Genomic DNA, 16,659 nt, shown 5'->3' on the forward strand with positions numbered 1-16,659 from the left:
GTTTTATAATGACCAAAACAACATTTCAGATGTTTTATAATGTGCTCAGCCTGACGTTTTATCCATTCACACTCATTTTAAGCATCACATGATCTCTTTTAACAAAATCACATTACCTTTTTTAATGCGCATGTAACAAATGCTGGATAGGTTGGCGGTTCATTCCGCTGTGACGACCCCTGCAGGGCTCAACAATAAGGACTGCCCGATGTCCCAGGGTCTGCGTGAGAGATGCTCGGGACAGTAGACAGAACCATGGCCTGATCAGGGTAGTCCTGCCTTGTCACTAAATTTTAATAGACGGCAGCATAACCGCAACATCAAATTATGAGGCTAAAAGAAAACGTCTGTTTCTAACGTTGTGGAAACATTTAAATGGGAACAACACAACAACAACAAAAAAAATGACGTGATGTCTTGCATAGTTTGCCATCACTTTTAAGTCAGCTATGGAAGTTTTTTCCTATCAAAATTAAAATGAAAATTCAAATGCTTAAAAGATCAAATGATAAATCAAATGCTCAAACTATAAATCAAATGCTCAAACCGACATTGCAAATGATAAATCAAATCCTCAAACCGACTCCTCAAATGATAAATCAAATCCTCAAACTGACATCGCAAATGATAAATCAAATCCTCAAACCGACTCCTCAAATGATAAATCAAATCCTCAAACTGACATCGCAAATGATAAATCAAATCCTCAAACTGACATCGCAAATGGTGAATCAAATCCTCAAACTGACATCGCAAATGGTGAATCAAATGCTCAAACTATAAATCAAATCCTTAAACCGACATTGCAAATGGTGAATCAAATGCTCAAACAACTCTGCAAATGGTGAATCAAATCCTTAAACTGACATCGCAAATGGTGAATCAAATGCTCAAACAGACATCGCAAATGATTTGTTGTTGACAACAACCGGTAGCGCTACGACTTTTTCAAGGCGTTCAGATTTGCGTGCACTATTCCATGTCGTATCCGTATAAACTCGTGAAAGAGAAAGCGAGAAATCTCCTACTGCTTCTGTCCACATTCTGAAGTGTTCATCAGATGGGTACATCTATCACAGGAGGCCACGAAAAACCATACGGCAAGATGATAAAAAAAAGTTACATAACTGACGTTACAAGCGCAACTTTAAATAAATGGCAGGTTTATTAAATCTTAATTTAAAATAATATTTTATTACATAAGATATCCTTGTCAAATTTCACCCAATTTGTTGTTACCTTTATTGTGTAACATTTTTTATCCACGTGTAGAACATGCTTAAAGTTAGTTTTCCAGTCTTGTTTGATTATATAATCATATATTCTTATATCAAAAGAAAATCTATTACATTTGTTCTCTTTTTGCTGTTTATGTTAATTGTTAAGATACAGCAATGTTTCCCCAAGCCTGTATGAAATTTTTATTTCTGCATAATAATGATTAATAATAATTGTTATTGATAACAATCCCATAATAATACAAATAAAATAGCAGGGACAGAAGCAATAACACCTATTACCATCAGTAACTTGATAACCCTACCTGATAGCCTTTCTAATGTTGGCACATTGGTACATCTGCACAAAGATGTCGGACAGCTGCTTGAAGATATCCCTTTGGAGAAATTTTACACTCGAAAAATGTAAGTATTTACTCTAGACTGCAAAGCCCACCCCAACACTTACAAAAATAATAAATGCTGTTCACACACACACACACACACACACCACAGCTATGCATGAATAGTCACTAGACAAATGTAGCCAAGGTGAGTACATCTTAATTTTCAGTCAAAAAATGAAATAATGTAGTTATACATTATTGAAATTATTAATCAACAATTAAAGAAAATATGGATGTATGATTAAAAGAATTAATAATAGTAACCATGATAAATAAATACAAGTCAACAAGATACGAAACTAAGCTTTATTCAAACTTATTCAAACAATCATGTATTTCAGACAAAACCCCATGTTCTGCTGCATGCTGGACTTCACTTGTTTTTGCCATCACATCCCTCAGTGCTGCAGTCAGACTGGAACAGAGTTGTGAGGTGAGGCTGTCCATGCCTGAGAAACCGATTCATACTGAAGATGAAGAGACCACACCAGTATCTGGCTCAGATGAGGACACGCAGGCAGGTGGAGGGATGCAGGGTCTTGTCCATGGCACTACAGCATCTTCAACATTTCCTTCATCAGCACACTGCTGTTCTTCATCATCATCACTGCACACACCAGTCTGAGGACATTTCAGATTATACAAAGCTCTTAATAAAGAAGTCATTTAACAGCACACTTTTTGAGTTTCATTTGAGTTCTGAATTGGAAGTAATAACATGATCTTACTTCATGTTTTGAATTCAGGTTTTCTCTGTTTTCTTGCCTTGCAAGTCCTGCTCCAGCCCAGAAATGGCATATAAATCAACATTAAAGAAATTGTTGTAATAGCGGTTTGAAACAACAATATTTTGTTAAACAAATATGATGGTAGCATTTGTTCAGTCACTCTGCATCAGCTAACACACAAACATGTGTGCTTCCTTCTCTATCACAACCAGACAAGTCACGTTACCTCTGTGATTTGTGTGCTCAAATTATACTTTCATAAATGTATCACCAACTGAACAGAAGAAAACATTACTGTATTAATATTACATGTATCTCACCTAAGCTGTATTGACAAAAGTGCATTCTACATCAGCACAAACAAATCACTCAGACGTCTGTTTAATGTTATAATTTGCTAATCTGCAATACCTCCTATATTTTTCTGTCAGACATTGAATAATCGTCTTTATGTAACGTTTGAAACGTAACGTTATGTGCTTACAGAAGTTCCTACGTGATAATTTACAGCAAGATAAAATAAATATACTGTAAATCTTTACACTTTCAGTAATTCTACAGTTCACTGTACAGTAGCTCAACTATCGCTATTTTACTGTAACTTAACTCAAGGAACCGTCTTTCTGGATTTAATTACTTACATGTAAGATGTCTAAATCCATCCAGTTTTCCACATTGTGACGTAGCATCATCATCTTGCCGTATGGTTTTTCGTGGCCTCCTGTGATAGATGTACCCATCTGATGAACACTTCAGAATGTGGACAGAAGCAGTAGGAGATTTCTCGCTTTCTCTTTCACGAGTTTATACGGATACGACATGGAATAGTGCACGCAAATCTGAACGCCTTGAAAAAGTCGTAGCGCTACCGGTTGTTGTCAACAACAAACTCTTCCGCCTTAAAGCTCCGCCTATGCTGGTTGATTGACACCTCATTTGCATTTGATTTATCATTTGCGATGTCTGTTTGAGCATTTGATTCACCATTTGCGATGTCAGTTTAAGGATTTGATTCACCATTTGCAGAGTTGTTTGAGCATTTGATTCACCATTTGCAATGTCGGTTTAAGGATTTGATTTATAGTTTGAGCATTTGATTCACCATTTGCGATGTCAGTTTGAGGATTTGATTCACCATTTGCGATGTCAGTTTGAGGATTTGATTTATCATTTGCGATGTCAGTTTGAGGATTTGATTTATCATTTGAGGAGTCGGTTTGAGGATTTGATTTATCATTTGCAGAGTCAGTTTGAGGATTTGATTTATCATTTGCAATGTCGGTTTGAGCATTTGATTTATAGTTTGAGCATTTGATTTATCATTTGATCTTTTAAGCATTTGAATTTTCATTTTAATTTTGATAGGAAAAAACTTCCATAGTCAGCCACCATTTGTTTAGCAATAAAATACCTGCACATTTTCCATACTGCTATATTTCACTGCTAAATATTTTAACATTTTTCAAATGTTTAAATTCTACATTCACAGATATTATTTTGTGACGCATTCTTTAATATATGTGGCTAATAATTAGCAATTAACCTTTAATTTCTTCGGTGGGGCCAGTGAAAATCTTGGCAGGGCAAGTAAAAATTTGAACCACTGGTCCAATCGGGCCAGTTGAAAAAACCCTTAGCGTTGAACCCTGCCCTGATTAATAAAGAGACTAAGCTGAAAAGAAAATAAATGAGTGAATATTAAAGTGACAAATCAATACTTGTTAGTGGTTAAATGTATAATAGATGTTAATTCTTTGGGTTATTTATAAACCCACATTACTCCCATCAAAGTAGCTTAAATATCAAACAGATACAAGTCTAGAATTTGACAGAAGCAGAATTATGGAAAACAAATCATTTTTGATCACAAAACAAACATTAAAGCAGCTTTAATTTATAATCAACATAGTTAATAAAGCAGCATGGACTTTATTATAATGCTGGGTTCACATCAAACACAAAGCACATTTCATACAGTGAACAGGCCTACCATTAAACATTATAAACCTTCACTATTAAAACAGAAACATTCATTATAAACCACAAAGCCACTTTCAGACCACAAAACCTTTCTCTGTTGCTGAGTGAATGACTTGCAGGCAGCCAATCAGTATTCGCGACGCCACTCATAGCAGCCAATCAGCATTCGCTGAGCCACACACAGGCTAATATCCCGCCTCGGCGCTCAGTGTATGAAGTGGATGGAGTATGAGTCGGATCGCTGATGAATGCTAAACTTTGCCGTTTGCTGTATAATTATTCTTCTATTACGGGTGTTGTGCGTCTTTTCAAAGTAAGTGTATTATATCTGACTTCTGTAGCGTTCACGAGTGTGATATGTTTAACTTTGCTGCCGAATATCTCTTCAGCAAAATATCTTACCTCTATTAGCTGCTAATGTTATCTGTGTAGCTTTATTCATTTCATTTTCTAGTGTAATCTACTGGTTGTTTCTGAAATGTGTTTTGCACAGATATAATATTTGACAGATAACGTGTTCTAATGTTTGTTCATTAATAATGTTTCTCGCTTCAGGTTTTGTTGAGATTTTGAATGTCTTTTGTCCGCTAAAACTACTTTATTTTGATTTCAGACCTTAACAATAATGAGATTGTGTGAACACATTGAAGTGAAGATGATGAATTTCTCATTTAAACACCTCATTTACTGACTGGAGGTATTTTTAATAATAAGAAGAGACAATATTTGTTTCTTCTGCACTCAGTGTGGGTAGAGATTGATTGAGAATCTGTGTATTATATCTGACTATTGTAACATTCGCGACTATCCCGCGGTTTGATCTGCATTGAAGATGCTGTATGAGAACTATGATAATGCTAACTTTAGCCTAATAGCTTTGAAAACACTTGTCCCTCCCTTCTGTCCAAGGAAATGCCTCCAGAAGTCATGAATGTGCAGCAAATAGATGACCATAGACAACATTATAACACTACTAGATTGTGTCCTTCACCAGTTAGACAACTTTATAGTACTTCATAATACTACAAACTGTATTATATCTTGCTCATTTTTAGTTGTGTAGCAAGCAAAACTTGTCATAATGTGACTTAACTATAGAGACGCATTGTCCAAATTAAGCATAGTTGTTGACAGGCCAGCGGGGTGCAGGAATTATATCTAATACTTTCCCCAAAGCTAGCATTGGGGGTAAGGTTGATTTTATATTTGCACATTCAGACCTTCGCCTTAATAATATCTTTTAAGTAAGTGTCGTTTGCAGATTCTAAATAAGGAAATCCTATTAGCAGACAATGCCCACAGGGAATCTGCGCGCGGAGAATACAGTAATATTTTCTGTCTTTTAGTAGAGATACTTAATAAAAGTCTTGCTTTGTTTACCAAATAAAGTGGATCTAATCGGGTTTGCATTGTGAATATTAAATACCAGTTAAAAGGTATTACTTTTTGTTTCATATATTAAGTTTTTAGTTATGATACTTCCAAAATCATTCCGCATAAATCCACAGATTTTTAACAAAATTCTTTACAGAAATGGCAAAAAAATGATGCAGATTCTGTCTGGCCCTACTTACCGCCCAGACCTAGAACCTGCAGTTCACAAACAGAACCTAGAGAAGCGTCATACTGCTCTGTAGCCTTCAATTTACCCAGAAACTGCAGTCAAAGATGTGTTGAAGAACTTTTTGTCTTTCACAAAAATGTAGGCTGAAGCATGTCCAATGAGCCTGCCTCTAACCTCTAAAAATTAAACCGCTTCTAATGCTTAAAATTTATTCATTTTATTTAATTTTTTTATTACATTTTTAAAAAGTCTGCAGAAACACTTTTATTGACATTCTCCCTTTGTACATGTCATATTCAATTTTAGGTTATGATACTCCCAATATAATTATGCATAAATCTGCAGGTTTTTACCGAAATTCTGTGCAGAAATAGCAAAAACTGTCTGCCGACCTTAAGTCTGGCCCTACCTATGAAAGTACAACATGTCCAGGCAATTAAAGGTGCAGTGTAGGTGACCAAAATGCTGACCAGTTAGCATATTATCTTTGGACGGCAGGGTTAGTTAGGGCTACTTATCCGAGTAATGAGAGATGTCGGCCAGACAATATTTAATTGGATGACCACTTTTTGTCTGTTATGCCTCACCAAGAATATAAATATATACATATAAACACTTTAATCATTACTGCTGGACTGTGAAGAGATTTTCAACCTGCACAACAACACATGTTTCTGAAGACAATCACTTACTGCACTTACCTCTGCGGGGCTGAAACCAGCGACCTTCTCCCTGTGGGGCTAATGTGCTACCAACTGCGCCACCATGAGGCCACTGAGTGTTTAATTCTAACATATTATGCAGAATATAAAAATACATATAAATTAATTCGTTAAATATTTTACTTTTCCTTGGTTACTAATGTTATCTGTGTACCTTTCATTCATTTGTATTTCTAGTGTAATTTACTAAGAGAAGTTTATTTATAAACAAATTTCGAGAGGATCACGTGCCTATGATTGTTCACAGCTGTTCTAACTTTAGCTAATGACTGATTATCCTATCAGACGATCCTTAACTCACTATAAATAACCAGACTTTTCTCATCTCAATATCTTCGTCTTGAAGAACCCCCCCACCCAACCCTACTTTCCCTCCTTTCAAACGGGCGTCACGGTGGCCAGCGATTAGCGCTGTTGCCTCACAGCAAGAATGCCCCTGGTTTAATTCCTTTCCAAACCAGACGGCATTTCTGTGCGGAGTTTGCTCGTTCTCCCCGTGGTCGCGTGGGTTTTCCCCGGGTCCTCCGGTTTCCTCCCACAGTTCAAAAACAAGCACCCTAAACAATTAATCCAAATACATTAGCTAAACTCTGAGTACACCTTTCAGCATCCATATCCGACACTTAGCTACAACAAGCAAGAGGGGAGTTATCGAGATCTACCTGAGCTCAAACTCCCCTCTCGCCTTGCAACGGGAGGGAGCCCAGGGCTCGAGGATCTTATAAGCTCAGGGCTCTCTCCCGGGACAGCACGCCAAACTAGCTTTACTATCAATCATCAGCTAAGTGTGAACTCTTGAACTGGTTGTTTTAGAAATAAGCTTTGCACAGATATAATATCTGACAAAATAACATGCTGCGATGTTTGTTTATTTATCTGATGTTTCCATTTTTTCTCTTCACATTTTGCTCATATTTGAATGTGTTTGTCTGCTAAAACAACTTTATTTTCTTTGATTTCAGAAGAACGAGATTAGAAGCGGAGATGATGAACTAGTTAAGGTTGGAAATACCTTGCTAAGTTTTTTTTTTTTATGAAAAGAAGAGACAAGATTGTTTTTCGCCTGCACTCAGTGTCGAAAGGAATCGATTGGGATGCAAAGTAGCCGTAAGATTTACAAGATGGTCCGCACTGGAGAGAAACCAATCACATGTACCCAGTGTGGGAAGAGTTTCTCACAATCATCAAACCTTAATAGACATATGATGATCCACACTGGAGAGAAACCACACACATGTACACAGTGTGGAAAGAGTTTCACACAGTCATCATCGCTTAATAAACACATGATGATCCACACTGGAGAGAGACCATTTATATGCACTCAGTGTGGTAAGAGTTTCACACGATCCTCAAACCTTATTGAACACATGTTGATTCACACTGGAGAGAAACCTTTCACATGCACCCAGTGTGGAAGGAACTTCAGACAAGCAGCACACCTTAATCAACACATCGTGATCCACACTGGAGAGAAGCCACACAGATGTGATCAATGTGGTAAAACATTTGCAAGGCGTTCATTTCTGAAGTTTCATCTAAGAGTTCACACAAATGAGAGACCGTATTCATGTTCTGTGTGTGGAAAGAGCTGTACACGGCAGTCGAGTTTAAGAAAACATCAGAAGATCCACACTGGTGTGAGAGAGCATGTCTGCTTTGAGTGTGAGAAGACTTTCGTTACAGCTGATGATTTGAAACGGCACCAAAGGATTCACACTGGAGAGAAACCGTACATGTGTTCACACTGCGACAAGAGATTCAGTCAGAGTGGAAGCCTGAAAGCACATGAGAGGACTCACTCTGTAATCTGCTAGCCTGACTTGTATGTTTTGTTCCTTTAATCATTCCTCATGATAACCAGTTGTTTTCTAGAGAGTCTTTAAATAGTCTTTAAAAAGGGCTTCGCATCAGGCAGTGTGCTTCTTCACAAAGTCCTCCTGTAGCTTTAAAGGACTCCTATCACGCCAAATCAACTTTCGGGAGCTGTTTGGACAGAACTGGAGTGATTTAAAGCTCTTGCACTTCTGTGATGCACCATTAATGTGGAAAGGATTTTGGAGCACAACGTGCTGCTTTTTTTGCCAGGGGCACCATGCATATTCCAACAAGACACTGCAAAACCACATTCTGCACACATTACAAAGTCCTGGATGAGGAGGAAGATGATACAGGTACTTGACTGGCCTGCCTGCAGTCCTGACCTGCCTCCAATAGAGAATGTGTGCCGCATTTTGAAGTGCAAATCGCAACAATGATGACCTTGTATTGTTTCTCACCTTAAGACTTGTTTGCAGGTAGAATGGGACAAAACTACACCTGAAACTCTTCATCACTTGCTGTCTTCAGTCCCTAATCGTCTTTTAAGTGTTGTGAAAAGGAATGGCCACATTACAACGTGGTATGATGCATTTCATTCATGGATGTCCACTCCAGGATTGAGTAACACAAGTCCTTTCTTATGTCTTTACTACTGTATATACACAGATTTGGCTGACTAGTTGATAATGATTAAAGCTTTTGCCACAGAAGTATCTGAAAATCCCCCTGTTTACTCGTTCACTGTAAACAATATACTGATTTTACAAGTAAGGCACAGAAAGTGAGGGCTTTATCATGAATATTGATGCCGTTCTCACTCTTGATAAAGACCGGCCTCTAGTGGGTCATCAGTGTGACTGTGTGAATGAAGAGACCCAGAACATGAGCTTCTGTGTTTGTCTTTATTTACAGTTTCATTTTAGTCCACAATATAAATAATGATGGTCAAAGCCTCACAGTGATCTGAACATTTACATTACTCTCTACCAAGTTTCTTCAGATTTGAGCCCCTGCCTTGTTTCTTCCTCAAGAGAAATTATTATTATTGTTTACTACTAATAGTAATAAAATAATTGATGTATGTTTGCATGTTTATTTTGTGGACAGCTTTCCCTATTAAACAATTAAAAACTAAATTTCACAAAACAAACATTAAAGCAGCTGTAATTTATAGTCAACATAGTTTATAGAGCAGCATGGACTTTTATTATAATGCTGGATTCACATCAAACACAAAGCACATTTCATACAGTGAACAGGCCTACCATTAAACATAATAAACCTTCACTATTAAACCAGAAACATTCATTATAATCCACAAAACCCCTTTCAGACCACGAAACCTTTCTACTCGCTAAGCACACGCAGAGGCAGCCAATCGGCATTCGTTGAGCAACACAGCAGCCAATCAGCATTCTGTGAATAACAAAAAGCAGCCAATCAGCATTCGCTGAGCCACACACAGGCTAATATCCCGCCTCGGCGCTCAGTGTATGAAGTGGATGGAGTATGAGTCGGATCGCTGATGAATGCTAAACTTTGCCGTTTGCTGTATAATTATTCTTCTGTTACGGGTGTTGTGCGTCTTTTCAAAGTAAGTGTATTATATCTGACTTCTGTAGCGTTCACGAGTGTGATATGTTTCACTTTGCTGCCGATTATCCCTTCAGGAATTAGGAAAACATCTTACCTTTAATAGCAGCTAATGTTATCTGTGTAGCTTCATTCATTTGTGTTTCTAGTGTAATTTACTGGTTGTTTTGGAAATATGTTTAGCACAGAAATAATATCTGTCAGATAACATACTCTTATGTTTATTCATTATGTTTCCAGGTTTTTTTCTCTACATATTTTGATCTGAATGAAACAAATCTACATTTATTGACACAGTTTGGGACACCTATCATCATTTTCGGCCTGAAATGTCAAATTCGAACATTTATTAGTCCAGTTTTTATCCAGAATATAAAAATCTAGATCATTTACTTTAATCATTACTGTCGGAATGTGAAGAGATTTTCAACCAGCACAAAGAAAATGTTTCTGAACACAATCACACATTGCACCTTTACCACTATGAACATTTTTTGGTATCTGGTGGTAACTATTCATGTATCCTAATTAAGCACGAGTAAAATGGGTGGCACAATGGCCTCACAGCAAAACAGCCTTGGCCGAGGCTCGAACCAGCAACCAGGCCACTGAATGTTTAACTTGATGAACATATATTAGTCCTCTATACCTTATGCAGATTATAAAAATACATATAAATGAATATATTAAATATTTTACCTTTACTCAGTTGCTAATGTTATCTGTGTATTCATTTGTATTTCTAGTGTAATTGAGTTACATGGAGTTTCACCAAACTGGTGGTTTCGGAAATATGCTTTGCACGGATATAATGTCTGACAACATAACATACTGTAATGTTTGTTTATTTATCTAATGTTCCCAGTTTCTTTTCACTTCACATTTTGTTCATATTTGAATGCGTTTTGTCTGCTAAAACAACTTTTATTTTGTTTGATTGCAGAAGGAGATGCAAAGCAGCCGTAAGGTTTACAAGATGGTCCACACTGGAAAGAAACCATTCACATGTACGCAGTGTGGTAAGACCTTCACACAGTCATCATCCGTTAATAGACATATGATGATCCACACTGGAGAGAGACCGTTCACATGCACACGGTGCGGTAAGAGTTTCACACGATCATCAAACCTTAATGAACACATGATGATCCACACCGGAGAGAAACCGTTCAGGTGTAATCAGTGTGGGAGGAACTTCAGACAATCGTCGCACCTTTATCAACACATGGTGATCCACACTGGAGAGAAGCCACACAGATGTGATCAATGCGGTCAAACATTTACAAGGGGTTCACTTCTGAAGATCCATCTAATGGTTTCTCATTCAAATAATAATCCGTATTCATGTTCTGTGTGTGGAAAGAGCTGTACACGGCAGTCGAGTTTAAGAAAACATCAGAAGATCCACACTGGTGTGAGAGAGCATGTCTGCTTTGAGTGTGAGAAGACTTTTGTTACAGCTGATGATTTGAAACGGCACCAAAGGACTCACACTGGAGAGAAACCGTACATGTGTTCACACTGCGGCAGGAGATTCAATCAGATATGTAACCTGAAAGCACATGAGAGGACTCACTCAGTAATTTGCTAGCCTGACTTGCATATATTGTTTTTCTTTTAGCGTTTCTCATGATAACCAGGGCCTGGTTTTTCAAAAGGTTTAATCCGGATAAAATTGATGTGGATTTAGTAATCCTTTTTTTGTGATCACGTAATCCAGATTAGTTTTTAGAGCCAGTTTTTCAAAGCAACATTGGATTGGATCAATCTGATCTGGATAGGAACTTTTTAGGATCACTAAATCTGGATAACCAATGCTCAATAGTGATGGGAAGTTCGGATCATTTTACTGACTCGGATCTTTGAGTCTAGTTGATCGAGATGAACGAATCTTTTTGAGTTTTTTCGTTCATTTGGTTCAATTTGCCAAAATAATATTAAAATGTTACGAATTGCTTTCAAACACATCTACAACTAGCCTAAAAGGTCGATCACACGACAAATAAGTCATAACTAGAATACTATAAGAAGGAGAAAATAATAATTCAATGTTTACCTGCTCTTCTGTCTATGAAGGTATTGTCGTCTCTTTGCTCAGCTCACCTCTTCATGTCTTCAAATGTCAGGGGTTCATTCACGTTACACTGACAGTCACATATAATCTTAACCAATGTACACAGTCTGAGCCTATAAGAGCCATGATGATTAGTTCACCTTTCGAGTCTTCGGGTTCTTGAGTCGTTCGTTCATCACATAACAGAATGAATCGAACCCCAAGGACTCGAGAGATGAACGGATCATTTCTTTTTCCGGCTCTAAACGCATATGATTGGCCCGTAATGAACGAATGACTCAAACCCGATAGAGGACTCTAGAGATGAACAGATCAATTCTTTTTCCGGCTCTAAACGCATATGATTGACTTCTGCCTGATGAACGACTCAAAAGACTTTAAATGAACGATACCACCTGCACAAATGTGCGCACGCGCGGATGAACGAATCACTCCCTGAGAGGATTCACTCAGTAATCTGCTAGCCTGACTTGTATGTATTGTTTCTTTAATCATTCCTCATGATAACCAGTTGCAGGGCTCAACAATAAGGACTGCCTGGTGTCCCATGGCCAGCGTGAGAGAAGCTTGGGACAGTAGACAGGATAATTACTGGCCCGATTGGGACAGTGCTGCCACTGCAACATTTAATTGGTCTGCGACTATTTGTCAATTGCGTGCATTTTAAGTTTAGTCTTTAAACACTGCCTTCTCTGTGATGTCGTTAACACCATATTGCTTTTTGGTTCCTCTTGTCTGATTTGATGCTTTGAGCATGCTATTTTTTTCCGTAACCTGGTAACAGCCAGTACAGCGAAGAAACAGCAACATCGAATAATAAGGCTAAAAGAAAATGTCTGTTTCCAACGTCTTGGGAGCAGACATTTACGTGTGAACAATGCGACAAACAAAAGTGATTAAAAAAAAGGGATGTTTTGCACGGTTTGCCATCAGTTTGACAAGTCAGCCACCTTTTGTTAAATAATTTCGAACCACAATAAAATACCTCCACATTTTCCCCTGCTCTTTTTGTTTGGAAAGCACTTTTATTAACATGTTTTTTAAGTATTGAAATTCTAGATTCACTTTATTTTTGACACATTATTTGAAATATGTGGCAAAAAAATAGCTTTTTTTTGGTGGGGCCAGTGAGAATTTGGCAGGGCAAGTAAAAATCTGAACCAGTGGCCCGATCGGACCAGTAGAAAAAATCCTTAGCGTTGAACCCTGAGTTGTTTTCTAGAGAGTTATTATCTGTCTTTAAATAGTCTTTGCAACAAGGGCTTAGCATCAAGCAGTGTGCTTCTTCACAAAGTCCTCCTGTAGCTTTAAAGGGCTCCTATCAGGCCAAATCAACTTTCGGGAGCTGTTTGGACAGAACTGTAGTGATTTAAAGCTCTTGCACTTCTGTGATGCACCACTAATGCGAAAAAGTACAGAGAGATTCTGGAGCACAACATGATGCCTTTTTGCCAGGGGCACCATGCATATTCCAACAAGACACTGCAAAACCACATTCTGCACACATTACAGTCCTGGATGAGGAGGAAGAGGATACAGGTACTCGACTGGGCTGCCTGCAGTCCTGACCTATTTCCAATAGAGAATGTGTGCCGCATTTTGAAGTGCAAATCGCAACAAAGAAGACCTCGCATTGTTGCTCATCTTAAGACTTGTTTGCAGGTAGAATGGGACAAAAATACTCCTGAAACTCTTTATCACTTGCTGCCTTCAGTCTTTAATAATCTTTTAAGTGTTGTGAAGAGGAATGGCCCACATTACAAAGTGGTATGATGGCAAGGATTTGAATGTTGCGTGCCCACTCCAGGATTGAGTAACACATGTTCTTTCTTATGTCTTTATGATTAATAATTAAATTGAATGTTGCATTGCTTTTCCTGTATGCCAAATGATTTGTTTTCTCAGGATCTACCCAGCCAGGTCAGAGGTCATGGAGATCTCTTGAGTGGACCTGGACTCCTGATGACTGGAAACAACGGTTTCTATTGTTATTTCCATTTGTGTGTTAATACTCTTATTTTATTTTTGATTCCTCTTCATGCTAGACAGTTTGTGTAGTGAAAATACAGCAGCCTGCTGATTTTACTAGTTTGATAAGACCGCTGAGAATCAAAGAAACTACCTTGAGCTTTTACAGATTGTTCTTTAGCTGTGGATATGCGTCAAAGGGGTCAGCACTACCCCTAAATTCAGCTTTGAATAGTCAACCTGACCCAGGAACTCCGTCTCCATCCCTATCTGGTCTCAGATATACGATCCTGCATTGACACACCTATTTAGAATTGTCCGTCTTTGCTTAACCAATCTGAACCTTTTACCTGAGTTGACACCATTTCTGGTTTTGTGTAGAGAGTAAAATCGCGGTGTTGTTGTTCTGTAAGTCAGATGAGCGGCCTTCAAACTCATTTGCGAGTGGCTTCTGCTGATGAAGCTGCAAACTATCTTCAGTAAACTTCTATTTTCATTGAATCTCTGACTCCAACTCTTCCTCATCTCACAGACTGGTCGTTTTTTGGGGAAAAACCGGTAAATATCACTACAGCTACAACTTGCATGTCTTTCTGATTTGAGGTTGTATAAATGAGGATGCTTCAATCAACGACAAGAGTCTTGATTATGAAATCAGGATTCAAGAGTTCACACTTAGCTGGTTATTAATTATAAAGTGAGTTTGACATGCCTGGGAGAGAGCCCTAAGTTTGTGAGATACACAAGCCTGGGGCTCCATCCCGTTTGCAGGGAGAGATGGGAGTTTGAGCTCAGGTAGGTCTCAAAGACTCCCCCTTATTGCTAGAGATAAACTGTCGGGTAAAAAGACCTCTCTCACTCTTGGGTGGTACTACTAATCCTAATGATGGGGAACAACTGTTTCTATTGTTATGATACTTTCTACAGTAATTTAGCTATTTTAATTGTTAATTATATTTAAAGTGATTCATTTTTATGACTTTGTGTGTAGTGAGAATATTGTAGCCGAATGCTGATTAAACCAGTTTTGAACGAGTTTGATGAGACCGCTGAAAGTGCAAGAAACAATCTTGAGTTTTCATACCAGATTTTCTCTTGTGTCTGTGTATGCATATTTGGTTTTACAGGTCGAATATTAGCTCTTGATAGTTTAGGGGTCAGCCTGACCCCAAGAACTTTGCCGCCATCCATATCTGGAGTCAGATGCAATCGGTAACACTTTACAATAAGGTTCATTAGTTAATGCATTTACTAACATGAACTAATCATAAACAACACATGTACAGCATTTATTAATCATAATTGAACATTTACTAATGCATTATTAACATCCAAGTCCATGCTTGTTAACATTAGTTAATGCACCATGAGTTAACATGAACAATGAACTACTGTATTTTCATTAACTGACCTTAACTTGCATGAACAAATACAGTAGCAAATGTATTGTTCATTGTTTGTTCATATGTTAGTAAATTCATTAACATTAACTAATGAACCTTATTGTAAAGTGTGACCCAACAATCCCTCATTGACGCACACATTAAATTGATCTATTTTTGCTTTAACCAATGGGAACTGTTTACCTGGATCACTTCAGCATTATGTCTGCCCAAATGGACGGTTATAACTAATGTTACTACAGCTTACCATAGGCAACTGATAATAATTTGCATTATAACCTAATAAAGTGACAAATCAATTGCTTAAATGTATAATAGAAGTTAATTATTTGGGTTATGTATTAGAAACCCACACTACTCCCATCAAAGTAGCCTAAATATCAAACAGACACAAGTCGAACATTTGACAGAAGCAGAATTATGGAAAACGAATCATTTTGATCACAACACACACATTATAGGAGCTGTAACTTATAATAAACATAGAGCAGCATGGACTTTTATTATGAAGCTGGGTTCACACCAAAAGCCAAGTATTTCAAACAGTGAACAGACCTACCATTGAATCATTATAAAACGTCACTATTGAAAACATAACTCTTAACCACAAAGCCACTTTAAGACCACAAAACCTTTCTCTATTGCTGACATTGAGCCAATCCAAATTCGCTAAGCCACCAAAGAGCATAGAATCACCAAGAAGCGACACTCTGTTGTTGTTTGATAAACAGCCACTAGCGTCGCTCGGCGGCCATTTTAGAATGAAAATTCCAATAGAACAGCAGCATATTATAAACATGTTCAGTAAACTATGAAAAGTGCTGATTATTGTCGTAGTAAGTGTTTTAATGTCGTCTTTTAGGTTGTATCTTAGCTTTAATGTGCATTTTAAATAAATAAAAACAAAGCAGCTGCTTGCCATTCTGACAACAATGAGATCGGACGATAGCTTTCACTCCAAAATGGCGGAATCGCGGGGTTGTGGCTGGACGCTGCTATTGCAGTAGCACGTCATATTGAGTGTCGTCTCTTGGTCATTCTTAGTTCTTTAGTCACACACAGGCAACCACTCGGCATTCGCTTGGTAACATACAGCAGCCAATCAGCATTCGCAGAGCAACACACAGGAGCCAATCAGCATTCGCTGAGCCACACACAGGCTAATATCCCGCCTCGGCGCTC

The 16,659-nt window shown here is 37.9% G+C and overlaps 2 protein-coding genes and 1 long non-coding RNA gene across 5 annotated transcripts in view; 2 read left to right on the forward strand and 1 right to left on the reverse strand.

Annotated features, from left to right (window-relative positions):
* LOC101882465 (gastrula zinc finger protein XlCGF49.1-like) overlaps positions 1-14,575 on the forward strand; it is a 17,404-nt gene extending 2,829 nt beyond the window's left edge. Inside the window, exons 1-2 of one of the 3 annotated variants that reach the window (XM_073935403.1) lie at positions 8,918-9,019; positions 10,976-14,575. In XM_073935403.1, coding sequence (XP_073791504.1) covers positions 10,982-11,623 — 642 coding nt within the window. In that variant the 5' untranslated portion in view covers positions 8,918-9,019; positions 10,976-10,981 and the 3' untranslated portion in view covers positions 11,624-14,575. Of the gene's footprint in view, positions 1-8,917; positions 9,020-9,939; positions 10,034-10,975 lie in introns of those variants that run through there. The other 2 variants (NM_001386522.1, XM_073935401.1) reach the window with 2 other exon arrangements.
* Positions 1,917-3,250, reverse strand: si:ch211-198g14.2. Its single transcript, XR_012401318.1, has 3 exons — positions 2,994-3,250; positions 2,353-2,399; positions 1,917-2,245 (listed from the first exon to the last, which is right to left on the reverse strand). It is a non-coding gene; the product is annotated as a si:ch211-198g14.2 (long non-coding RNA).
* Positions 7,713-9,589, forward strand: zgc:113030. Its single transcript, XM_005164277.5, has one exon. The coding sequence runs from the start codon at positions 7,713-7,715 to the stop codon at positions 8,433-8,435; it is 723 nt and encodes a 240-aa protein (XP_005164334.1). The 3' UTR covers positions 8,436-9,589.
* Positions 14,576-16,659: the final 2,084 nt, after the last annotated feature.

This window comes from Danio rerio, chromosome 3, assembly GCF_049306965.1.
Source record: "Danio rerio strain Tuebingen ecotype United States chromosome 3, GRCz12tu, whole genome shotgun sequence".
Taxonomy (NCBI): domain Eukaryota; kingdom Metazoa; phylum Chordata; class Actinopteri; order Cypriniformes; family Danionidae; genus Danio; species Danio rerio.

Excerpts from the sequence above, each read along its gene's own strand:
- zgc:113030 (XM_005164277.5), top strand. The coding sequence starts at position 7,713 with ATGCAAAGTAGCCGTAAGATTTACAAGATGGTCCGCACTGGAGAGAAA.